The sequence below is a fragment of the Megascapheus bottae genome, chromosome 9 (assembly GCF_031878675.1).
Source record: "Megascapheus bottae isolate mThoBot1 chromosome 9, mThoBot2.hap1, whole genome shotgun sequence".
Taxonomy (NCBI): domain Eukaryota; kingdom Metazoa; phylum Chordata; class Mammalia; order Rodentia; family Geomyidae; genus Megascapheus; species Megascapheus bottae.
In genome coordinates this window covers 67,131,507-67,156,559 of record NC_143517.1, presented here as the reverse complement: position 1 = coordinate 67,156,559, position 25,053 = coordinate 67,131,507, and the positions used below count along the sequence as shown (strand labels likewise).

Here is a 25,053-nt window from a genome sequence, read left to right as displayed (position 1 = left end):
CACCCTGAGCGAGGAAGCCGCCCCACCAGGCATCTATGGGCCCATTTCACAGATGAGCCACCCAGCACACCGTCCTCAATCCTCGCTAGACCCAGGTCCACGTCCTGAGACCCCCACAAGTCCCCCTCCCCTGCCTCTGCACCTTCCAGGCCACGTCAGCCCTGGAAAGCTTCCTCCTCCCAGGGCGGAGCCTGTGCCTCCCGAATCCTCAGTTCCCAAGCTTCAGGCAGGCCCAGAGCAGCACCTGACCCACCCCTCCCACTCTCGCTGACACCTGGTCCCGTGGGGCTCTTCACTTCTGGCTCTTGACTTGGGTGGCAGAGTAAGAATTTCTGGACAACTCCCAGTGGGACAAACACTTGGCAGAGCTTTGTTGAGCAAGCAGAAAGGCAGGGGCATTCTCTAAGAGTGTGGGCGCTCTCAGTGGGCGACCCCAGGGCCCTTTGACATGGGGTAGTGATAGGACGAAGGCAGGGCTGACTTAAAGGCACGAAGACAGGCACTGGTCTTTGCTCTAATGCATCCTGGAGTTGCCCGTTGCGGCGTGGGCTCGGGGGCTCTGAGGCTGCCCTGCACTCTAAATATGTCACCGTTATGTGTGGGCATTCCTTCCGGGGCAGCATGCAATGTGTCGAGTCGTCTATTTGAAAACAGGCATTTATCCTTGAGATAGAAAGCATCCTGCCAAGATGTTTACCCTTCCAGACAAGCTCTCTGCGCCAGAGGCGCCATTCTCCCAAGTGTTTGCTTCTCCTGGACACACATCTTTTTTCTGATGTCCTCAGTTTTTAGAGCACACTAATTGTTTGGGGGCAGCAGACAAGGTCAGATGGAGAAAGCTGCCCTCGCTCTTTTCTTCCCCTCATGCTAATACGACAGCTTATGAAGGAGTAGGAGGATTTAAACCCAGACGCCGCTGCTTCTGGTTTCTGGATAGTTCCTAAATTCCTGGCTAGCCTTCACCAGACCTCATTTCCCTATTCTACCCTCATTTCCCCAAATCACTTTGGTCCCTTAACCTTAGGGGAAGTTGATGGGTGCTGATGAGGCTTCTGTTTTTTGCTTTAAGCTGCGTTTTTCTACTTCTGGCTGGTGTTCACCATGTCTCATTGTCGTAGCCGGTCCTGCCTGGCTCCCGCCTGCCTCCGTGTCCAGACTCCATCTGCCTCTACCTGGAGATCTTCCCTCACCACCCTCCAGTTCCCTCCTGGACTCACGCTCAGCTCCCACCCTGGGGCGCACTGACTGCTCCAGGCCCCTTCTCACGAGGCATCCGGCTCACCCCTGGGCCCCGTGTTTGCCTCTAGGGTGGAAGAGATCCTGGATCATTTCCTGGGGACAGGAAGTACTTGGGGAAAGGGAAGCTGTGGCTCACGTGACAGAGTGCCAGCCTGGGAGATGAAAGCTAAGAAATAGTCCTCAGGTCCTGAGTTCAAGCCCCAAGCAAGGAGGAGGAGGAGGAGGAGGAAGGGGGGAGGGGGAGGGGAGGAGTGAGAGGAAGAAGAGGAGGAAGATGAGGGGCTGTGGGGGCCACCCGTCGGGGAAGGAGCTGTCCCCGAGTCAGCAAAGGTCAGGAGGAGCAGAGGCCCCCCGACTCATCCCCTCACGGCTGTATGTAGTGTGCTCTCACCCGCCCCAGCCCACAGGCTTCACAGATGAGGAAACCAAGGCACGGAGGAAGACCTTGACAAGGCCAGAGGAACCAAGGGCCCAGGTGCACAGCTCAGTGCCCCCCGGCGAAGACCATCCTCACGCTCCATCCGTGTAGCACGTGGGCCAGAGCCGGCCAGCCTGCCAAGCCATCAGGGGAAGCTGAGCTGCCCAGCCAGGCCCCAGGCCTCAGAGTCTTACTTCTCACTCTGCAGCCAGCCTGCCCGTGCCCGCCGCAACGCCACAGGCCCAGCCCAGCACCAGGACAAGCAGAGGACGACTGCCTGTGGTCTCCTGCTGCCCAGCTCCCACCCTTGCTACCCCCCAGCCCAGCTCTCTGATGCCTTGTGGGGGAGGGGGGAGCAAAATGGGTCCTTGCAGATGATCCTCCATCAGAAAGTCTACCACAATGTGGGGAGCTGGCTGACATAACAGGAATTAGGAACAACTTTCAACTCGGGGCGTCCTTTGAAGATTGTAATTGCAATTAATTAAACATCTTTGCTCCTCCTTGGAGTCTATTACTGAGGAAACTGGAGGAGCAGGCCAGCCCACCCATGCCCCGCAGTCCAGGGAATCAAAGGAGGGCCCGTCTCGCCCAGGGAAGGATGGTCACCTGTCTCCTGGAGCCGCCTTGGGTGCAGGGCGCCCACCCCAAGGGGAAGTGGCCCACTATGTCCCCCCTCTGCTCAGAGGTGAGGTGAGAGTCCTAGGCAGGGTCAGGGTGCCATGAGGCAGGGTGAGGACGCAGTGCCCAGTCCAGCGTAGTTAGCTGCAATGCCTGGCGGCAGCCAGACCAACCACAGCTACCTGGGCGTTCCAGTAGTCTCACCCCCTACTTCCTGGGAGCTGCAGGGGCCATGGCAGAGCCTGTCATGCAGCCCCGAGTAGCTGAAGCCTCGTGCTTATACCTGATCCTAGAAGCCAGGCAGCTAGAGGGGCCAACATGAAGGGGAAGAGGGCCAAGCTCCCCCCGGGAGTGGGGGAATGTTCCTGAGCAACTGAGCTCTGAGCCTCCAGGCAGCCATGGCAAAAAGGCAACGCAAGCCCTGCCTGTGTGCTGAGGGAGCAGAGGGGACTATCCAGCTAGGGTCCCAGTAGCCAGGCCCCACCCCCATCTTCTCTCCTGCCTCCCACCGCCCCACCCTGCCACACCATGCACTGAGGAGTGCTGTTTTCTGCCCAGGCCTGCAGGCCAGGTGCTGCTCCTTCTGACACCCTTCCTGGAAACCAGGGGGGGTCCTGCATAAGGTGAGACAGTGGACAAGCAGCAGGGGTGTCACCGTCATTGCTACTGCTGGTGATGCCATGGGGAAAGGCAGGGCCTGTATGGCACACTGGGCCCCCAGGTCAAACCTTCCCCGAAGCTTGATCCTAGACATCCCGGTTACCAGAGCCCTGAAGTCATAACCCTCACCCTTTCCCTCCTCCAGGATGCCCAGCCACTCAGCTTAAAAGGGGGGGTCTCTCAGACCAGTGGGGGGATCAGGCCCACCCACTCACACTTCGAAAATGAATGTCTAGAAAAATGAAGTTCTCAAAGAAGCACAGGCTCTCGTGAGTCAGTGAAATCGACGTACCGCTGAGTGGTCACTCGTTCTGCCACCTTCCAGAAGGCAGGGGCCCCACAGCTGGATGGCTTGCAGGGCAGCCTGTCTCACTTCTCTCTCTCCTGTCCAGGTGGGGTGACCCCCCTCCTCCCCCAAGTGACCCTCTTGGGCTGAATTTCGTGACTGTGATGGCTTTGGAGACCCCAGATAACTAACACTGGATGACTGTGACGATGGCGGCGGCCCCAGCAGCCTGGTTCTGTGTGGTGTGGACATCCTCCTAAGACTGGGTGGACAAGTCCACAGGGAGAGGGGGCGGCCGAGGGGGACACCGTCACCCCTTCCTTAGCCCACACCAGTGGCTGCCCACCTTTTTCCTTCCAGGGCCCGGCAGGTTCTCAGCCAAGCCAAAAGAAAAAGGGCCGGGGAAGTCTTCTCTCCAGCCCTGGGAGCTCAGCAGAACCTCTGGGTTCCAGGGGAAGGGGGCGAGGGCAGAAACACGAGCCCACCCCACCCGGGCTCTGCTCACCAGGAACCCCAAGCCCCGGGGGGAGGGGGCTTGGCGGGTTCTCAGTCCTTCCTGGGGCCAGGCTGCGGGGTGGCAGGCCCGGGGTGGGACGCGCTCCCACCGGGCCGCTTCCCAGGCCCCCGCCGCTGCCCGGCGCCCTGGAGGGCGGCCCGGAGGTCCCGCCCGCCCGCCCCGTCCCCGCGGCGCTCCGCAGACTCGCCGGGCTCGGGGCCGAGGCAGGGGCTTTATTCGCTGTCCCGGGCCGGGGACGGCGCCGGCCAGCCGGGGCGGCCGGGCTCGGGGCCGGGGAAGGCGCCGGCAGGCCCGGGCGCCAGCAGCAGCAGGCCGGGCGGCCCCGCGCCCGCGCCCGCGTAGCTCAGCGCCAGCTGCTCCAGGCGCCGCTTGCGCTCGGCCGCCTGCGCCGTGGCGTGCAGGGGCCGCAGCAGCGCGGGCGGCGCGGCACCCGGGCCCCGCAGCAGGAAGTCGAAGCCCGTGCGGTCGCGCGGGTCGTAGAAGAGCGGCCCGAGGGCCGGCTCGGGGCCCGGCGGCCAGGCGAACGGGAAGGGCAGCGTGAAGTCCTCGGTGAGCACGCGGATGGCGAAGTCGTCCTCCTTGCCCAGCGCGCGGTAGGCGCGCCCGATGCCGCGGAAGTGCGCCTCCCAGCGCCGCGCGTCCCCGCCGTAGATGTCCGGGAAGCGGGGCTCGGCGGCGGCCGGCGTCCCGGGGCCTGGCCGGGCGGGGGGGAGGGGGCGGTCAGGGGGCGGAGACGCGCGCCCCGGACCGGCCGCGGGCGCACGAAGGGACAGCCGCAGCTGCCCTCTCCCCTCCCCGGGCCTCAGTCTCCCCAGCTGTCCGGAGGCTGAGGGCGCAGGACTCAGAAAGTCCCTGGATTCTTATCTCCAATAAACCATCCAGAAAAACGCAGTGTGGCTCCACCGGCAGAGTGCCGTTCTTGAGCGAAAAAGCTCAGGGACAGCACCAGGCCCCGAGTCCAGGACCCAAGAGTGACACACACACGCAAAGGGGAAGCTGTGGCCAGCCCCACGCCCTCCAGCCCCGCACAAGAGGACTGCGACCCGTGAGGACGGTCCTGGTCCTGGGGGGACGGGGGCAGCAGCAGGGAGGCCAGCGAGCCTCGGGACAGGGGTCCAAGTGAGGGCGTCTGTGGGGAGGGCATCTGGGGAGGAGGGCATCTGGGGAGGGGGGCATCTGGGGAGGAGGACATCTGGGGAGGAGGGCATCTGGGGAGGAGGGCATCTGGGGGGAGGACATCTAGGGAGGAGGGCATCTGGGGAGGAGGGCATCTGGGGAGGGGGGCATCTGGGGAGGAGGACATCTGGGGAGGAGGGCATCTGGGGAGGAGGGCATCTGGGGGGAGGACATCTGGGGAGGAGAGCATCTGGGGAGGAGGGCATCTGGGGAGGTTGGCATCTGAGGAAGAGGGCAACTGGGGAGGAGAGCATCTGGGCAAGGGCCTCTGGGGAGGAGGGCATCTGGGGGGAGGACATCTGGGGAGGAGGGCATCTGGGGGGAGGACATCTGGGGAGGAGGGCATCTGGGGGGAAGGCATCTGGGGAGGAGGGCAAGGGGGAGGAATTATTACGATTGAGTTTTGAAGCTGAACCACGTGCGCTTTTAGGAGCTGGACTGCCCTTCTGTGTCCTTGACACAGAGGCCATCGGGGAGGACTGAGGAGCCCGGATCCCACACCATGCCCCCATCCCCAGTCAAGGCCAACCCCCCAGCCACCCTGCATCCACTCTTCCTCCCGCTGCTCCCCCTCCTGCCAGGCCGTTCTGCCATCTCCACCATCCCAGCAGCATGAAAGTTCAATGTCATGTCCTCTTGCTCGACCCCACTTCCTCTTAGCGCCTGCTCTAGTTCCCTGCTCCTCATTTAGAGCAAAACTCCGCCAGAAGGTCGTTTATCTTTGCTGCCCTGCCTTTTCCTCCCATTTGCTCTTGAGCCCACTCCAATCAGGCTTCCACTTCCAGCCCTTCCCTGGAGCGGTTCCGGTCAGGGTCACTCTGGGTCTCCTCGGTGCTGGTCTGAGGTCAGCTCTCGGGCCTCCACTGGACAGGCCCAAGGTCAGCGCATGACCAGCTCCCCCCGCCCCCCCGCCCCGCCCCATCTGGGTTGCCTCCTCCTCACTCCTGGCTGGCATGGAGAGAGGGCCCATCGCTGCTCCCAGCCTCTTCTCTTCCCTCTCCCCCCTCGGCGGTGTCCCAGGGAGGACCCCCCACACCTGCCCTCTGCACCACTCACCTTGCTGATCCATAGCCACTGACCCGCCCGGAATTGAACTCTCAACCCCTCCTGCCCCGCCTGCCACTCTCTCAGCTGCCCCCATCTCTAAATGGTGGCCAGGGCCAGGGAGGGGACAAAGAGAGGAGGTGCCAGTCTGTGGCTAGGAGAAGGTGGGCAGGGGTGGCAGGAAGCCCCCTGTGGAGATGCCAGGTGCCAGCAGTGGAAGAAGAGAGCCCTGCTCTGCAGCTGAGCTGTGGGTGTGGGCAAGGAAGGGCCAGCAACACCGGGGGCTGCCGACAGGTGGAGGGGGAGAGGTGCTGGGAGCGGTGCAGGCTGAGCAGGGCAGCGGCAAGCTGGGTCTGGGGGCCACTGGGTCTCCAAAGGGGGAGAACTGGGGCAGGGGAGATTCTTGGAGGAGATGAATCCAGGCCAGAAAGGGAGAGGTGGGGTGAGTGAAGAGACGGAGCAGGGAGGGTGGAGTCTCCAGGAGCCTGGGGGCCTGAGGTCTGAGCCATAAGGCAGGGTGGGGAAAGCCTGTCTCCTGGGAGGGTCCTTGAAGAGAGAGCTGCTCCCCTTGCTGCCTCTCTGCTGTAGAGAGGCTCATCCACTTTCCCTGACCACTCCCTCCCGTGCTGGAAGCCCCCGCTGCCTCTAGACTCCCTCAACCTGCCCACGGGTCTCACCTGTCGAGATGGGAGGAGGGGGCAAACCTGTAGGGCTGAGGTCCCCAGAGCAGGGGGAAGCCATGTCAGCAGAGAGGGCGTCAAGGCTCTGTTGACCTGGCTGCCCCGGAGACTGGAATAGCCTTCTGTGCAGCAAAGAACCTTGAGCTTAAAGGGACCCCACCCACAAACCGCCTGGATGAGGCACTAGATAAGTAAAGGGGTCAAACTGGGGCTTGTGCCCACACCTGGAATCCTGGCTTCAGGAGTCTGGGATCTGGAGGTCTGTGGCTCAGGTCCAGCCTGGGCAAGAAAGTGTGAGACACTCTTAGTTAGTGCCAATTAACTGCCAAAATTATAGACTGGAGGTGTAGCTCGGTTAAGGAACACCAAGCCAGCAAGTGGATCAAGAGACTGGAGTTCAAATCCCAATACTAGCACAAAACAGAAAAGAACTCAAAAGAACTAGGCCCTTCAGGAGCTCAAGAATAAGATGGGCACAAGCTGGTCACTCCAGTGCCGTGCGTCCCCACCCCGCCTGAGCCCTGCAAGGTGAGTGGGACTTGATTTCCTCTGCTGTGAGGGAAGACTTTAGGTTTATTATAGACACGAGACCAGGCTGCATCTACCTGCCGAGCCTTTTGGCTCAACAACACTCAGCACGGCAGCTCTCCCTCTTGAGCTGGGCTCCGCTCCGCGCTCTGCCTTTCCCTGTCCACTCATCCAGTGTGGAGCTCGAGGCTGCTCCCGTGTGCCGGCTCCTGGTTGTGCTGGGGTCGCCTAGTCCAGACTCTGCTGATTCTTCCAGATGTCTGCCCAGAGGTGGGCTGCTGGACCGCAGCATCGCTGGTGTTCACTTTTCTATTCCAGTTGCCCGGTGCCAGGACCCCACCAGCAAGGCAGAGCTTCCTTTGTGCACATCCCCTGGCCTTGCGAGTCTTCTGTAGCATCCTAGCAGGAGAGAAATATGCCTAACCATGACTCCATCCCTCTCCTCTCCCAGGTGGTGTGTGACACCCAGCACCTGTCCCCAGGCCTGTAGCTGTTTGTCTTATTTGGAGAAATGTCCGTTCTCCCTTGCCCACCTTTGACTGGGTGGCTGTGTTGACTCTGAGATGGCCTCCACCTTCTGCCTGTAATACCCCAGCCATTTTAGGGCGACATGGACCCCCCCAGTAATAAAGTCACCAGCACTCAGTGATCCGAGCTAGGACTCAGTTTAATAGCTGTGCAGCAACTGCTCTCCTCCTCTGGGCTGATAGGGAGCAGCCCGACCTTCTGCAGGGCTGAGCTTTTAGAGGTAAGCACCACACCCAGGTGACAGTCACCTCCACTGCCCATGGTCAGTCACCTCAAGGACGGGACTGCAGGCAGGCTGTCCTAACCACGCGCAGGGCGGGGGCATCGTCACCCCATGATGTCACCTTACGATGCCCAGTCCATAAGGATGGGACCACAGGCCGGGGGTCACCAGGGTTAAGCAACAAAACAAACACGTTACTACATGGCCTATTGACCCCTGGCCGGGACGGGGCCCGTCACTGCCTCGCCCAGACACTGCCACATGGATGGCAGGGCCAGCGGGCAGAGGGACACAGCCTCTCCCATTGCAGCCAGTGGATGGGACTGGGGACCTCCCTCCCCGAGGGGCCCAGCACAAGCAAATACCCACGTAGCCCAGAGGCTCTGGGAAGGCTTCACAGAGGAGGTGCCCTGGCCAGGTCTCCAGGGACGAGAGTGCCAGGAGTCTCCTTAGGGAGGAGGACGTACTGCCCGAGAGGCGTGAGGAAAGAGCCCAGCCCCTCCACGCTCACCCTGAGTGGCAGGATGCCAGACCTCTGCCCTCCCCATCCTAGACCCTCTGCCCAGTCATAGGCCCACATCTCCCACTGCGCCCTTGGCCACCAGGCCACCAGTCCTACTTCGGCCCACAGTACCACCTGCCGGCTAGGAGGGGAGGGGAGCAGGGTCTGGACTGGTGGGAGGGGTCTGCCCAGATCCCAGGGAGAGGGTACCAGCCCATCCTGGGACCTGTTCTCACCCTGGTTTGTTGATGGGCCCTGCTTCCACCACTCCCTCCTCCCCACTGGCTGCAGTCTGGCCTGGGCTGGGGTGTGGCCCTTTCGCAGCTTCAACCCCAGCGCCACAGGCACTGCGGGCTTCTAGATGACCGGAGGCAGGCAGCCTGGGTCGAGCGGAGGCCAGAGTCACTCACTGGTTCCCCGGGTGATTCGTGGGGAGATTGGAGCACAGCGGGCCCTGTCACCCTGGTGCCACCACCTTCAGGTGGTGTGAGGGCAGGGGACAGCCCAGGCCTCAGCAGTGTCCCACGTCCTCTCCAAGGCTGTCCCTTCCCACCCACCCCAGAGGACGTGCAAAGCCCTCTCTGGCTCCCCGGTTCCTACTTGTAGCCCAGAGCTTCCCTCCTGGTCACCCCCATAATTCCCAGGGAAAGAGCCGACTTCCACGGTGCCCAGGGCTGTGGGGAGCCCAGAGCTGGTGAAGATAGTGCTGGACAGTGGCAGGCTGGGCACCTGGGCATCCCCACACCGGCCGGGCTCCCTCCAGCACTGGGCTCATCTCCCTCCACACACGCGCACACACACACACACACACACACACACACACACACACACACACACACACACCCCGAGGCACAGCCCGCGGGGCCTGCGCACAGCGGCACACACTGGGGCACTGAAGATCAGGACCCAGCGTCCAGGGCCCAGCGCTGACCAGGCCAGGCTGGTCCCCGACCATCTCTGTCCACGGCAGCCTGGCCAGCCCACTCCCACATCCCCTGCCTTGTCCAGATGGAATTCCCTGGGCACAGCGTGGGCCACACCTGGCTTTCCCCTCCACCGCTGGCCGGGGCCCCAGGCCCTGGCGAGGCCTCGGCATGGCCCGTGCCCACCTGCCTCAGGACTTCCCACATCCCAAACTGCTAGGCAGCCATGTCCCTCCCTGCGCACCCAGCCTCCCACTTTGCATTCAGGAGCCCCTGCCCCCCCCCCACCTCAGCGTCACCAAGACTCCAGATGCCACCATCGGCCCATAGGGACACTGTTGTCCCCTGGCAGATGCGCTGGCTAGGACAGGGATGCCGTGCCTGCCCTGGGGCTAGCGCTGGAATCACAAGGTCTCCCCATCTGCTGGGCACTGCTGGGATTCTCCAGCTCCGCACTGAGCCTCTTTACAGCCGGGGAGTTGGTAGCTGGGCCCCCATTTTACAGATGAGACTGAGGCACACAGAGAGTCTGTGTCCGGCCCCAGGACACAGAGGCGGGGGAGGAGCTGGTTGTGATTCAGGGGGAGCGCCCTGATCAGCCTCTCTCGGAGCCCTTGGTCCCATTTCTAAAGCAAAGGGGACCCCAGGCACATGCCTGCAGGCACCCAGAGGGGGGCCCCAGGCCTCCTGCGCTCAGCCAGGGGCAGCTGAGGCCCAGAGGAGGAGTCCGTGGATGGAGGCCTCCCTGGGGCCCCACCCCAGTGCCCACATCCTGGAGCCATTGTGAGTTCAGAGTGAGGTCAGAGCCGGCCAGGGCAAAGGAGGGACAGTGCCCAGAGCTAGACCTGGCCCACCGGGTGTGAGGACAGAGCTGGCACAGGGCTCTGTGGGTCCTCCCCTCGCACCAGCATGGACAGGCAGCATTTTAAGAGCCTGCACAGCCACGCCTCAGCTGAGAGAATCTCACCAGCCATGACCCACGATCCCAGGTCCGCCCGGCGTCCTGCTGGGCTGGGGAGGGCCGGAGCGAGGTGACCGGACAATTCCTTTCAGTGAGGGTTGTTGTTAGAAGTCCACGGTTCCAGCGCTTAAGAAATGAGCATTGCCATGTTCCTGGATACCAGGGCACAAGGCTTGGGGCGGGGGAATTGGCAGGGGGAGGGCACTGTAGGCAATTTGCTTTTGTGGCTGTTCTGGAGGTGGTGGCAGGTAGTATGCCAAGCTTGTAATAGCCCAGCCATTTGGGGGACCCTGCACCCCCTAACAATAGAGTCACCAGCCCTCAGTGAACCAAGCTAGGAGTCAATTTAATAGCAGCACAGTGGGTACTCTCCACCTTCAGGCTGATAGAGAGCAGGCCTGAGCTTCCGTGGGGCTGAGCTTTTAGAGGTAAACACGGTGCACTCGTGCGCACACACACACACACACACACACACACACGGGTGGCATCACCACATGCTGTCACCTTATGAGGCCCAGTCAGTGCCACAAGGATGGGACCGTGGGCAGGTCCCATTTTTTACAAAAAACGATTTGGCAGCTAAGCCCGCCAGGTAATTACAAAGCTCACACGGCACGAGGCGGGGGCAGGGGGGGTCGATTTCAGGTCTGGCTGTGCTGTAGGTGGTGATTTTTTGTTTGTTTTTGTGGCCATTCTCACAGAAGGACGCCTCAGCCTTGTGCTTGTGGCTTTCATAAGTCCAAGCACTGCTCTGCATCTGTGCAGGGGGCTGTGTGCCAGTACAAGTGGTGCCTGAGCAAAAGGCCCAGAGCAGCCAACTCAGTACCAGAGTGGGGCCACAAAGCTCTCCCGGGATAGCAGGGGAATATCCACACTGGCCTCTGTCTCTCTCCTGTGATCAGTGTCTCTGCATAGCATCACCTGTGCTTCATTCAGATGTCTGTGGTTTGGGTCGATTTGGTGCTTGTTTTTCTAAGTACTGGAGATTGAAGTCAAGATTGATGTGTATTCTGTGGGTGCTTTACCACTTGAGCCATATCTCCTTCTTGCCTTTTTGCCTTTTTTGTGTCAGTCCTGAGGCTTGAACCCAGAACCTCGGTGCTGTCCCTGAGTTTTTGTGCTCAAGGGTAGCATTCCACCACTTTGAGCCGCAGTTCATTGGAGAAGAGTCTCATGGCCTTTCCTGCCCAGCCTGGGTTCGACCCTCAGGCCTCAGATCTCATCCTCCTATGTGAGCTACAGGAGCCTATCTTGCCTTGTTTTTATGCCCGGACTGCAGTCCTCCCCTTCCCTACAGTTTCCCCATGGAGTAAGACAGAGCTTTGCAAACTTGTATGCCCGGGCAGGCCTTGAATCCTCCCTACCACGTCTTCCTTTCCAAATAGCCAGGATTATAGGCTTGAGCTACCACTCCTGGCTAGCTCAGTTTTGAGAAGTCTGAGTGCGTCCTAGATAGAATCCTTTACCAGATACGTGGCTTACAAACAAGCATTCCCTCACAGTCCACAGCTTGTCTCCTCCATTTTCCTGGATATCTTTCAAAAAAAACCCCACATTTTTTAAAATGTTTATTAAATCAAGTATATTATAATAATGAGCCATTCTTGTATTAGTATTTTATCTCCTCTTTTTTCCCCCAACAAATGCTGCTGGCAGGGTGATCTTGTGTGCTAATCTTTGCAAAGAACCAGCTTTTGATTCCATTTGGTTTTCTTCTGTCTGTTTTCTGTTTTATTGAACTCTGCTATACTTTTTATTCTTTTCCTTCTCTGAGTTTAACTTGTTTTCTAGTTTTAAAGATGGAATCCTGTCATCATTTTCAGACATTTTTTTCTTTTTAATATGTGTTGAAGACTAACAATTTTCCTCCAGGACATTCTGGTTTCTATTCTGAAAATATTTCCCTCTTGATGACCTCTCCTGACCTTTGGGTTATTTGAAAATATGACATATTTTGTTCCCAAGTCCTTGGCACTTTCCACCTCTCTGTTACAGACTTCTAATTTAATTCCATGAAATTGTGTTCTTATTTGACTTGAATTTTTACAAACGTAGTCAGTCTCTTCACAGCAGAGAATGAGGCCTATCCATAAATGTGCCAAGCATCAGTAAGGTCAGGGTTTCTTCCACTGGACGGCGTTCCAGCAGCGTCACATTGTCTCTGGTGTCCTTCCAGGTTATCTTGCCACCTACTCTACCAGTTGCTGCATCTGCTTCTCCTCTGGCCCTGCACTCTTTGCTTTATTTTGAAGTTCTGCTGGGCAGTGCATGAGCCTTTGTGATGATGACATCATCTTGATCAACTACTCCTTTGTCGCTGTCATAGTATTTAATATAAAATATATCTCATTTGATATGAACAAAGCAATACCAGTTTTCTGAGATGATTGTTCGCATGGTATGGGACTCCCTTTTCCAGCCATGTGTTTTTAATCTACTGGGCTCTGCTGAGCTGCTTTGTTGTTACTGTTGTTGTTGCCCTTTTGTTTATTATTTATAGGACAAGGTTTTGCTTTGGAGCCCAGCTAGCCTCAGACCTGAAATCGTCTTTCTCAGTGCTGGGGTTACGAGCGTGCCACGGTGTGTGCAGCACGTACATCTTGCTTTATCGGCAGTGCACATTCGGGTCTTGCTGTTTTGGGCCTTCAAGCCATTTATAGTTGAAGGGATGCATCTGGTGTGACTTGGTCTCTGTCCTCTGTTGGATTTTTTTTTAATTTGGTGGTGTTTTATTTCTTGGCCATTGGTTGAGGTTTCGTAGTATACCGTGCTGGATTGTGTCATTCTGAGCACCAGAACCTTAACATTTCAGGTCATTTCTCTCTGGTCTTGTGCCGCTATTGTTCTGTATTTGTTATAAACCTACAGCATTATTTTGCCTTCCCCATTTCTTGGTGTGGCTCCATGTGTCCACCTGGAGTCCAGCCTCTGCCACTGAGCAGGTCTTCTGGATGGCCCTGAGTGGTGGCCTGAGGATGAACTCTCTCTCTCCTGAAGCATTTAGGGCATTTTCTTGGAGGTGGCAGGCAGCTGGATTTCCCCCTTTCTCTGTGTTCCTACCATTATCTCCTGCCCTTTCTGTTCCCTCCACTACCAGGCTGTCCTTTATCCTTTCGTGTGTCTTTCCCTTAGGCTTTTCCAGGACTCTCCTTTCTCGTGGGTCTTGGGCAATTCTATTTTGATGTACTTTGGAACTCAGAGTTGCCTGTGTGTGCATTTATGGTTTCCACCACAACTGGGGACCATTCAGGTGTTATTCTTTCTCACACACATTCAAGCTCACACACTAACACAATACCCTCTCACACTCACACCCTCCCACACACTTTCTCAGGCACACACATGAGCCTTCACAGGCACACACAGACATCCTCACACATTCACACACATTTTTTATTTGCCAGAGGCAGAATGTGAATCTGATCCTGGTTCTCCCCCAAGGCTGGGGGCATTGGCCTCATGCATCACTCTTGGGGAACTGGGTGGCACAGGGTGGACCCTGGGCGGGGTCTGAGGACTCTCTTCTGGGTGGCACAGGATGCATGGACAGGGTCCAGGGCTCCCTCTGGGAGGTGCAGGGACCTGTGGGCCGGGTCACAGACGAAGGAGGTAAACATTTTAAAGTGCCACACCGTTTCCCACTGCATCTCCACATGCTGGTGTACCTCGGGTTCCCTGCCACAGGATTCACCCCCAGAAGCAGGGGAAGCAAGAGCCGGAGCTGGCCTGGTAACCGCACCCTCCCCCACCCACCCTCTCTTTCTCAGCCTGAAGGAATCCTTTCCCCACATCGTCAGGAGGGGAGCAGGGGCAGGGGGCACACAGCCTCAGCACCTGCCCCCCTCCTGCCCCACCTCCTCCCACAGCCCCTCCCCTCAGCTGGGACAACGGGGCAGCCAGAGGGCCAGCGCAGGAGCCTGTACCATCCTGCAGAGCCAGGCTGCAAGTGCCCCCATGTCAGCCAGCACGAGGGATGCGGCTCCCTGAGCACCTGTGTCCCCCCCGTCCATCACCACCTTCCAGGAAGCCAGGCCCCCCCAGGCCCCCAGGCAGTGCTGCACGCGCCGAAGCCCCGGCCTGCCCAGGGACTCGGCCAACCACTGGATAGAAGCATGGCCGTGGAAGGACACTGCCACATCTGTGCCTCCCTCCACAGCCCCGCACTCACAGGTGCACACAGATGCCAACCCCAGAGTCCTCTGCCATTTCAGAACCTCCTCCCATGAGGACACATCCGTGAAGGAGCCACCAGGCAAGCCAAGAGTCCCGGAGGACTACGTCTGCTGGGACCGGCGGACACAGCCCACAACCATCCTGCTCTGCAAGTCCCGGAGCAGCCAGGCGGCCCTGGTGCCCCAGGAGCACAAAAAGTTCATGGAGGAGGCCTACAACGCAGGTGCTCACCGCCCTGGGCTCGGGCCGGAGGGGTCTGGGGTGCCCCCGGAGGCTCCCTGCCTACAACGCAGGTGCTCACCGCCCTGGGCTCGGGGCCCTGGAGGGGGTCTGGGGTGCCCCGGAGGCTCCCTGCCTACAACGCAGGTGCTCACCGCCCTGGGCTCGGGCCCGGAGGGGTCTGGGGTGCCCCGGTGGCTCCCCTGCCTACAACACAGGTGCTCACCGGCCCTGGGCTCGGGCCCTGGAGGGGGTCTGGGGTGCCCCCGGAGGCTCCCCTGCCTGCGGCCATCCCAGGAGGAGGGCACACCTCAGGGCCACAGGGGCTGCGGGAAACTTGGCGATGGGCAGAGGTCCCCTGCCTCTCGAGACTCCCTCCAGACCAGATGACTGTCCGCATCTCACACACCCCGGGCTCCCCTCAACACAGCTCCACGCCTCAGAACCCCAGCACAGGCCTGGCCCCCCTCAGACACCCCAGGCTCCCCTCAACACAGCTCCACACCTCAGAACCCCAGCACAGGCCTGGCCCCCCTCACACACCCCAGGCTCCCCTCAACACAGCTCCACACCTCAGAACCCCAGCACAGGCCTGGCCCCCCTCACACACCCCAGGCTCCCCTCAACACAGCTCCACGCCTCAGAACCCCAGCACAGGCCTGGCCCCCCTCACACACCCCGGGCTCCCCTCAACACAGCTCCACGCCTCAGAACCCCAGCACAGGCCTGGCCCCCCTCACACACCCCAGGCTCCCCTCAACACAGCTCCACGCCTCAGAACCCCAGCGCAGGCCTGGCCCCATCCTGGAAATTCTTTGCTCTCTGTTCAAACACCAAGGAGTGTTGGATGATTTACTGGAAGGTGGAAGGATTTTTTAAAAAAATGGATGGAGGAAGATAGGAATCTACAGATGGATTTATAGATGGATGGATGGATGGATGGATGGATGGATGGATGGATGGATGGATGGATGTGTCTTCATGTGGATGGATATTAAAATGGACAAACAGGTGGCCGGCTGGCTGGGTTGGTAGACACACAGTTGAATAGACAGACAGAAGTGTGGATGGAATAGGAATGGGGGAACACAGCCGGTACCTGCGGGGACAGACACAGCCCGCACTGGCTCTCCTCTTGAACCTCACGAGGACCAGCGGAGCAAAGGCCCAGGGCTGCCCGTGGCTCCACTTCTGCAGCTCTCATTTCCAGCTCCCTCCTTGCCATTCCTAAACCTGCCCTGTCCTCCCATCGGGCCCTGCTGCCCCGAGCGTCCTCTCACGGCCCAGCCTCCGCCATGCTCTCCCTGCCCGGCCACGGGGCCCTGCCGCCCACACCTTCTGCGCCATGCTTCCCCTGCCGCCTTCAGCCATCTGCTACAAGATGCTCCGTGACATGAGCAACTCGGATCCCCTGCACCTGAAGTACGTCATCAAGAAGATCAAGAAAATGGCTCAGGGGTGCCCCAACCTGGTGATGGAAACCATCCACGACTACTTCAAAGACAATCCCGAGGTGAGCTCAGGCCCTGCTCCTACAGACAACAGCTGCAGACGTTGAGGGCAAACCGTCATCGCCTCCTATGCTAACAGGTGGAGTGGAAAGGGAGGAGGGTGGGCCAGCCCCTGCTCACACTCAGACCACTTGAGGGAGAGGCTCTGATCCCCGCAGGAGAGAAGAGATCTGTCTAGTACAGAAATGGGTGAGTTGGTGAATGATGGATGGATGGTAAGGTAGGGGGTATATGATCGGAGAGAAGGAAGGAGGGTAGAGAGGAAGGTAGGTGAGGGGATGGATGGGTGGAAAGATTGCCTAAGCATTAGAGAATGGATGGATGGATGGATGGATGGATGGATGGATGGATGGATGGATGGAAAGACTGCCTAAGTTTTAGAGAATGGATGGATGGATGGACGGGTGTAAGGATGGAAAGATTGATGGCCTAAGCTTAAGAGAATGGATGGATAGACAGATGGATGGGCAGGTGGATGGATCGATGGATGGACAGATGGACGGATGGACAAGCGGGTGGACAAATGACTGTCTTGCCTTTGAAGACACTGTTCCCGTCAGGTCTGCTGTGTTGGGATCAGCAGGAAAGCAGGCAGGCAGGCCTAACAGGCTACCACTGAGCACATGGCACTGCACCCCTAGGATTCTTGCCTCTGGTCTTCCCGAACCCCTGGCACCAGTGCTCCTCAAGGCATCGCCTGTACCATCAGACCCCTCTGTGCTGTCCACAGATCTCCAACCGGCACAAGTTCCGGCTGTTCCAGGTCCTAGAGACTGTCATTGGAGCCAGTGACTCCCTAGGAGAGGTCTGGGAAAAACACTTCACGCAGTTGGCCCTGGAGAACATGACCAAGGCCACGGTGAGCCCCCAAAACGCATCGCTCACGGGGCAGTGAACACTCTGGACGAAGCCTCTAGACTTAGGGCCATAAGCAGGAGCTAAGCAGGCAAGTCCCAGAACCCTAAGGGGACCCAGGCTGGCCGGGGTAGGTCGCCGAGGAATGAGATCTTTGCTCTTTCCTGTGGATGTGCTCAGCAGCCACTAAGGGAGCAGCAGCTGTCAAGGGCAGTGAGGGCAGAGGCCTCATGTGCCCTCCCCACAGGTACTCCTAGCCCCTGCTCTACTGGAGAGACCAAGGCTCAGTTGAGGAGCTTGGCTTCAGGAGACGCTGGCTGGTAAAGAGCAAGTGTGACTTCCCAGTCTCCTGAACCTCAGGGAAGCCGAGGGGCCTGGGTGTGAGGGACAGTGGGGGACTGTCACTCCTGGGGGGCCCCAGGACTGTACCCACATCATTTCCTCTTTTATTTACTTCTTGGGTTGGGTTGGAGCAGCGTGGTGGTCGCTTTCAGCTCTTCCTGCTGCTTGATTAAGACTGGATTCCAGTATATGACCATAGGCTCCTTTCTGGGTTTTGTCCGTTGTAGGGCTTGCACTCCGGGCCCGGCACTGTCCCTGAGCCCTTCTGCTCAAGGCCGGTACTCTACCACTTTGGTCACTGCACCACTTCTGGTTTTCTGGTGGTTAATTGGAGACAAGGCTTTCCTGCCTGGGCTGGCTTTGAACGACAGTCCGAGCTCTCAGCCTCCTGAGTAGCTAGGATTACGGCTCACACCACCCACACCGAGCTCTAAATGTAGACTCTGCAGACAAGGGAGATTTTTGAAAGCAAAAATCAGATTGAGGTCACCTTCTCCACAAGAAGCCCTTGTGGCCACGCTGCTGACACTGTTGGCATGCTGGTGTCACAGGAAGATGCGATCATGGGAGGAAGGCCTGGGCCACCCGCCCCTGCCGACGCCGCCAGAGGGGGCAGAGCCTTGCTGCCCCGCCCCAGGCCCCCCACCAGTGGGAAGCAGCAGAAGCTCAGAGCAGGAGCTGGAGAGACAGCAGTGCGTGCACTGAGAGAATACTAAGCATGGAGACCGCGCCTCTCCGGGCACACTGCACACACTGGGGGCCCAGCCAGGCCAGAGCCGCTCAGCTAGACTAGGCACCAGAGCCTAGTGACAAGGGACCAAAGAACGTGGCATGTCTTGTGCAGCATGGAGGGCAGCACAGCCATGACCTTGGCCGGAGGCTTAGCACAGTCGTGGGAAAACCGGCAGCCTCCATTTCCTCTGCAAAGAGTGGGCTGATATGAGCTATTCAATGCGATCCATTCTTGCGGCCTCCTTGCCGCCCACCTCTGTCCCCGCCCAGGAGCTGGAGGACGCGTACCAGGACGCAGCCAGTCGTGTACTGGTGGCCATCTTCCGGCACTCATGGCAGACGGTGACCCAGCAGCTGGAGAAGCAGCTCCTGAACAATGCCTTCCCCCACCGCAGCCTGCTCTACGTGATGAGCAAGCTGTCAGCTCAGGGTGTGTGCGGGCACAGGAGGGGGGGATGGGCTACAGAAAGGGACCAGGGGTGCTCTGGGAGGGGCCCCCAGACCAGGGCAGATGAGACCAGCTCAGCGAGGCCAGAGAGCCAGCCCCCCACCCCAGCTGCACCCAGCTTCTGCCACCTCTGTTCATTTATTCACTCTCTGTGTGCAGTGGTGCTGGAAGAGCTCAGGGAAGTGGCAAACCCCCAGGAAGGGGGCAGGGCCACAGCCTGATCAGCTTCCTCCTGCAAGCAGAAGCAGGACTGTGGACGTGAGGACTAGATATCAGGGCTAAAGACATCGGGACTGTAGGTCCGGGACTGTTTATATCATGACTCTAGGCTTCGGGACTGTAGAGAGCATGGCTGCAGTCAACAGACTGTCGGGTATGGCCCTGTAACCCTCCTTCTCCCACAGAGGATGAGGGTCAGAGGAAACGCTGGGAAGAGCAGCTGGCACAGGTAGGGAGGGCCCCGGGGGGGCCTCCTCCTGGAGGCCAGTACCAACCAGAGGGGGCAGGGCTGAGTGTGGGAGTGAGAGAGGAAGGAGAGTGGAGGGAAGACAGTGGCAAGAGGGAAAGGGGGAGGAGAGAGGAGGAAGAGGGGAGAAGGAGGAGGGGAAGGGAGAGAGGAGGAAGAGGAGGGAAAGAGGAAGAGGAGGGGGAGAGGAGGAGGGAGAGGGGGAAAGGAGGAGGGAGAGGGGGAAAGGAGGAGGGGAAGGGGGAGGGGGAGGGGAGAGGAGGAGGGGAAGGGGGAGAGGAGGAGGGGGAGAGGAGGAGGGGAGGGGGAGAGGAGGAGGGGGAGGCTGTGAAGGAAAGGAAAAGGAGAGAAGGAAGCACAGGAAAAAGGAAGGGGAGAGAAAGGAGGAGAAGCAGGGAGAGAAGCGAAACAGAGGGAAAGAGGGGAGCCATGTGGAAAGGCAGACTCCCAGACTAGAGGTCTGCACATCACATGGCAGGGGAGAGGTGGACACTGGAGGCTGGAGAGCATGAGGTTTGAATCTCAGTCTAGACACTTGTCTACACAAATAGCTCCACCCCCCGCCTCCTGGCGCTAGGGGAACCTAAGAAGATTCAATCGCCAGGCTGGGACCTGTGAAGGAAGAAGGCTGGCTGGGCTAGAGCAAGGATGCCACAGCCCAGAAGTGTCAGGTCGGCCCATCTCTGGCCCTCCCCAAGTGACAGGCTCACACAGCCAAGAGGGACACAGCCACGGTAGGCGAGCTGCAGTGACCGGCTTCACACTTCTGTCCCCAGTTTCTTCACTCACACATGCAAAACTCTGCTTAGTATCTTCAATATCACCTCAACTATCATAATATACACCAGCCCAGGTTTATCATAACCACGTCATCACCTCCTCACGTTCACCACCACCACCATCCGTTATCATCACCCTCATCACCCTCACCATCACGGGGTTATCACTACCAAAGCAAATCCAGTCGTCACACCGGCTTTCCTCAAAATCAAAACCTCTGTTCACCACCAGTATGAAGACAATGGAAAGCACAGCCCACCCCTTCTGTAGAGAAACCAAAGATACACCCCTGCTGTTCAAGTCATGGGAAGTTGGGGTCATTCTGAGACGTGGGGGCCAGGCGCTGTTAGAGGACATCCACACTGAATACACACTTGAGGTCCCACCAGTCTCCAGTGCGGTCTCTTGACGTGGTGACTTAAGATGTATGAAGGGACTGCGAGCAAACACAGACTTTGTGGGCAGCGAGCACTTTTATCAGTAGGAGTCCACCCTAAATGACCGATCCAAAGAACAGGCAAAGGCATCCACCGATCGTGGTAACATGCCGCGCATAACCCTAGCTGCCACGCCGGGACCCAGTAGGTGTGCTTCCTCAGCCACCGCCGCTGCCGCTGAGGCACAGCAAAGCCCAGGCCAATCTAACGAGGCCGTGGCCGTCGTGGACTGTCCCATCTTGCGTGGCCTCGGACTGGACTCTTCGCCGTGGGACGTTCGGCCTGCACTTTACATTCTAAACCGTTGTGCCTGCTCAGCTTGCTTGCCCAACAGGCACTGCTCTACTCTTTGATCCACGCCTCTACCCTGGCGTTTTTTGCAGGAATCTCAGGACTTTTTGTTGGTTTGGTTTTGGCCTGGGCTGGCTTGAAACCAAGAGTGTCTGGATCTCAGCCTCCTGAGTAGCTAGGATCACAGGTGTCAACTCCTGGTTCCCACTTCTTAAACATTAGACGTAGACTCTGTATGTATCCCTCCATCATTTTGAAGAGGGCTGTTTTGTTTACTGATTTGTAAGTGAATATTCAGCCTTAGCCATAAGTGATAGAGAAAAATCTATATATTTTCAATGTAAGTTTTAGTGGCTTTGCTTAAGGAAGTTCTTTACATATTTATCACAATTAGTCTCCAATATCTGAAGGCTTAGGAGTAATATCCCATACCACGCAAGGATCTCGGGAGCATGAATCTGAGACGGGCTGGATTGTGAGATCTGGAAGCTTGAAAATGGAGGGATCTTGCAGTAGTCATTAATGAAAGTCATGATCTATTCGCATCAGAACTTTCAGAATCCCAAGTTCTGGGGGGCAGTTCATCCGCTAGTTGATCAGAAATGTTAACAGAGCGCTAGGTACCCAGCACCGTGCCAGGTGCCAGGGAAAGCAAGCAGAGGAACAAAGCCCCGTCTGGGGCCTCCCTGCAGGGCCATTGTCAGCTACCAGCCAGCGTCAGTCTGGTGTGGGTGGGTCAGTACCTGCCCTGCCACCTCTGGGCTCTGGTGCCCTGTATACCCCAAACAGATCCATTGGGCCAGTTCAGACCTGAGGGCCAGACAAGGGAGCTGGGCTCTAGAGAGCCAGGGGAGCAAGTCAGGGGAGGGGGCCTGTGGTGGTGGCCGGGCCCTCCCCCACCTCCCACCGGCCCGGCCCCTCCCCGTCTGCTAACAGATAGCCCTCAAGTCAGTGCCGTTCCTGAGTTCAGATGAGTGGTTCAAGGAAATGCTAGAGGCCCTCACCAGACCTGGCTGGACCCAGCAGGAGCAGCCCCCAGAGAAGGTGAGCCTGCCCCCGGGGTAGCCCTGCTACCTGCAGCATGACTCGGTTTCCCTTACTACACCCTGGGTGGGCTCCTCTGGACCCGGGGCAGGGAGGGCACTGTGGAGGTCAGGGGGGCTGCTCAGAGGAAGTGGCAGACCAGGCCCGGAGGTCTGCTCAGGACAGGATGCGAACCCTCCACCAGGCCTTTCTGTTCACCTTCTACGGCCTGATCCTGCAAGCAGGGGAGGACAGTACTATCATCAGGACGCACCTGTGGGCCCTCCTGCAGACATCCCACCAGTGGCCCAAGCAGAGGGAGGTGAGGACCTGCCCCTCCCTGTCCCCGTGACAGCCTGCCACGGGCTGCGCCTGGCCACCGACAGACACCAGGGCCCTGGTCACCAGCCAAGCTCTGACCTGGTCACAAGCTGAGTCCTGATCCTCGTCACCAGCTAGGCCAAGCCCCTGGTCACACCGGCGAGCCCTGCTCGGAGCCTGACCTCCAACCCTGTCGTAGAAAGCCCCGATCTCACCCACAGCCCCTGGGGCTCAGAGTCTCCAGTCCTGCAGGCATCGGGGAGGTGGCCTGGGACCGGCCCGCTGTGGTGGGGCCCCTCCCGGACCCACTTCTCCCCTGCAGGGCATTGCTGCCACCACAGGCTTGGTGGCCGTGCGCCACTTGGACGATGTCTGGGCCACTCTGGACCAGTTCGGGCAGAGCACGCCAATGAAGTGGAGCCTCCACAGCTTCTCCTCAAAGGTGCCCACCAGGAGCCTCTGCTGGGGCCGGGACCCCACCTCCATGAAGGCCAGAGCCTAAACTGGGGATCCAGGGACAAAGTCAGGGGCCGGGGCGTGGGGTCATGGACCCGGACTCCAGTGCCAGCCGAAGCCCTCTCCTGAAGCGTGGCCCCTCTGCGCCTCAGTCTCCCGCTCTGTCCTCGCGGCCCGCAGGGGCTTGACATGAACCAAGGCCGTGGAGAGCCCAGCGCAGAGCCACAGTCTACCATGCCAGCCAGTGGCTCTGACAGGGCTGTGGGCTGCAGGCCAGCGCTTGGATGCCTGGCTCTGGTGGAGGCCGAGACGTGGGCCAGGCTGGGTAAAGCCTGTGGCAGGCCACAGCTGCACCCCCCCCCACCTCCCAGCAGTCCCTGAGGGCACTCAGTGTTGGGGGACCCTCCCTGGGATGCTCCTACTGGTACTCCCCTCTGCTCCTGGACCCCAGAAGCAAAAGGGACCCCTCACTCTCCTCAGGGTCTGTTCAAGGGCAGAACTGTGACCAAGCTAGGGCCACCAGCTGACAAGAGGCAGAAAAGTGCTGCAGCCCCCATGGCAGATCCACAGAGGGCACCAGTCACTGGGCAATGAACATAATTGTCCCCAGTGACATCTGGAAGAGGAGGCAGCCTGTCCTGCCCATCCATGCAGTCTCTGGGGTCACTGAGGTGGCAAGCCGTCTCTCTGGGTAGACTCCTTCACAGATGAGGAGCCCTCACAGATGGGTGCCCTGCTCCCAGCCTTGGCAACCTGTCCATGGCCCATCCCGACTACCCCCTCAGGGTGCCTGACAGCCATGCTCCCCCACATGCAGAAGCTGGAGGACCCGCAGTGGAAATGGGCCAGTAGCACCCTCCTCCTCGCCTACGGCCAGGTGGCAGCCAAAGCCAAGACCCACATCCTGCCCTGGGTGGACAACATCCTGTCTCGAATGATCTTCTACTTCCGCTCCAGCACCTGGGTATGGTGGCCAGCTGTGGGCCCGGTGGAGGGGGGGAGGGGAGAGGCCCTGCAGTCTCCCTGTGGCTGCAGGGCCCAGACCTTCACCAGGCCCTCCTGGGCTCACCCATGCATTAGGGTTGCAAAACCTCATCCCATGTGCTCCTGCCTGAGTCTGACCGGCCCCCTGTCCTGGGCTGGCCCTGGGCTGGGCCTGGCCCCGGCCTGGCCCCCCCCCCCGTAGGATGACACCCTAAAGCAGAGCTTCCTGACTGCCACCTCCATGCTGCTCGGGGCCATCAGTCGGAGTGAGGGTGCCCACAGCTACGAGTTCACCCAGACCGGAGAGCTCCTCCAGTGTCTGACGGTGCGTGCCAGGGCCTGGGCAGACAAGGACCCCTTCCCTCACACGTGCCACCTTCCTGGGCTGCGGCTGGTGCTGGGTGGATCGCTAGGGCTTTTCCAAACCCCCGATAGGCTGTCACCTTCCATGGCCACAGTTACTGTCTCTCGCAGCAGCCCTGAGCTGCCAGCCGTTACAGACAATGCCACCAGGGCATGCAGAGGCCAGCACCATCCATTCTGCACCCTGGCCAGGCTGCCCAGCCCATGGGGGATTTGGGCCTCACTGACTCCCCCGCCCACCACACACACACACAGGGTGTTTGGGGAAACACAAAGAGCCTGAGCAATGGATCCACAGCAAGAATCAGCATTGCGTGGTCCTGGCTCCTGCGGGCACCAAGGCCTAGGCTTAGCCCACCCTGCTTCATGTGCGGCTTGGTGTCACGAGGCGCAGAGCAGGGGAAGCTCAGCGCAGTCTGGACACTGCCCAAGTCCTGGCAGCTGGCAAGTGGTGACCAGGATTCAGACCTGGCCTGTCTGACCCGAGACCACGTGCTGGGGGTGGGAGCACCAAGTGGCGGGGCGCTGGGGTCCCAGGGCAGAGACAAGACATGGTATCCCAGCAGAGCTGGCGGGCCTAACCCCGGGACTTGCAGGTCCTGATGGAGAAGGAGCCCCAGGACGTGCTACACTCCCACAGCCGCCATGAAGCCATCAGCATCATCACCAACCTTTGGTAGGCTCTCCTGCCCAGACCACGAGGCCTCTCACAGCTGTGCCCTGCCACTCCCCGCATGCCCTGCACACCCTGCCGTGCCCTGCACACCCTGCCATGGCCTGCCATGCCCTGCCACACACTGCCATGCCCTGTACACCCTGCCCTGCCCTGCCATGCCCTGCCATGCCCTGCACACCCTGCCATGCCCTGTATATCCTGCCATGACCTGCCACACCCTGTCATGCCCTGTACACCCTGCCATGCATGTATACCCTGCCATGCCCTGCCACACCCTGCCATGCCCTGTACACCCTGTCATGCCCTGCCATGCCCTGTCATGCCATGCCCTGTCATGCCCTGCCATGCCCTGCATACCCTGCCATGCCCTGTACACCCTGCCATGCCCTGCACACCCTGCCATGCCATGCCATGCCCTGTCATGCCCTGCCATGCCCTGCATACCCTGCCATGCCCTGCACACCCTGCCATGTCATGCCATGCCCTGTCATGCCCTGTCATGCCCTGCCATGCCCTGCATACCCTGCCATGCCCTGTACACCCTGCCATGCCCTGCACACCCTGCCATGCCATGCCATGCCCTGTCATGCCCTGCCATGCCCTGCATACCCTGCCATGCCCTGCACACCCTGCCAGGGCCTTTCTCAGCAGCCACTCCCTGATGCTAAGC

The 25,053-nt window shown here is 59.5% G+C and overlaps 2 protein-coding genes across 3 annotated transcripts in view; one reads left to right on the top strand and one right to left on the bottom strand.

The window, feature by feature from the left end:
* Positions 1 to 3,953: 3,953 nt before the first annotated feature.
* On the bottom strand, positions 3,954 to 6,718 carry C9H8orf90 (chromosome 9 C8orf90 homolog). 2 transcript variants are annotated; one of them, XM_090338738.1, is made up of 2 exons: positions 6,639 to 6,718; positions 3,954 to 4,435 (listed from the first exon to the last, which is right to left on the bottom strand). In XM_090338738.1, the coding sequence occupies exons 1-2, from the start codon at positions 6,700 to 6,702 to the stop codon at positions 3,954 to 3,956; spliced, it is 546 nt and encodes a 181-aa protein (XP_090194864.1). In that variant the 5' UTR covers positions 6,703 to 6,718. The 2 variants fall into 2 exon arrangements, with proteins under 2 accessions (XP_090194864.1, XP_090194866.1); XM_090338740.1 differs by having other exon boundaries at positions 3,954 to 4,446; positions 6,647 to 6,717.
* A 3,471-nt stretch (positions 6,719 to 10,189) lies between these two features.
* The window catches only part of LOC150059301 (maestro heat-like repeat family member 5), a 37,818-nt gene continuing 22,954 nt past the window's right edge, over positions 10,190 to 25,053 (top strand). The window contains exons 1-12 of the mRNA XM_090339480.1: positions 10,190 to 10,334; positions 14,518 to 14,702; positions 16,066 to 16,211; positions 16,940 to 17,068; positions 18,409 to 18,568; positions 18,991 to 19,034; positions 21,497 to 21,604; positions 21,789 to 21,905; positions 22,227 to 22,346; positions 23,178 to 23,324; positions 23,547 to 23,669; positions 24,304 to 24,383. Of these exons, the coding sequence (XP_090195606.1) occupies positions 10,255 to 10,334; positions 14,518 to 14,702; positions 16,066 to 16,211; positions 16,940 to 17,068; positions 18,409 to 18,568; positions 18,991 to 19,034; positions 21,497 to 21,604; positions 21,789 to 21,905; positions 22,227 to 22,346; positions 23,178 to 23,324; positions 23,547 to 23,669; positions 24,304 to 24,383 (1,439 nt within the window). The 5' untranslated portion in view covers positions 10,190 to 10,254. The remainder of the gene's footprint in view (positions 10,335 to 14,517; positions 14,703 to 16,065; positions 16,212 to 16,939; positions 17,069 to 18,408; positions 18,569 to 18,990; positions 19,035 to 21,496; positions 21,605 to 21,788; positions 21,906 to 22,226; positions 22,347 to 23,177; positions 23,325 to 23,546; positions 23,670 to 24,303; positions 24,384 to 25,053) is intronic.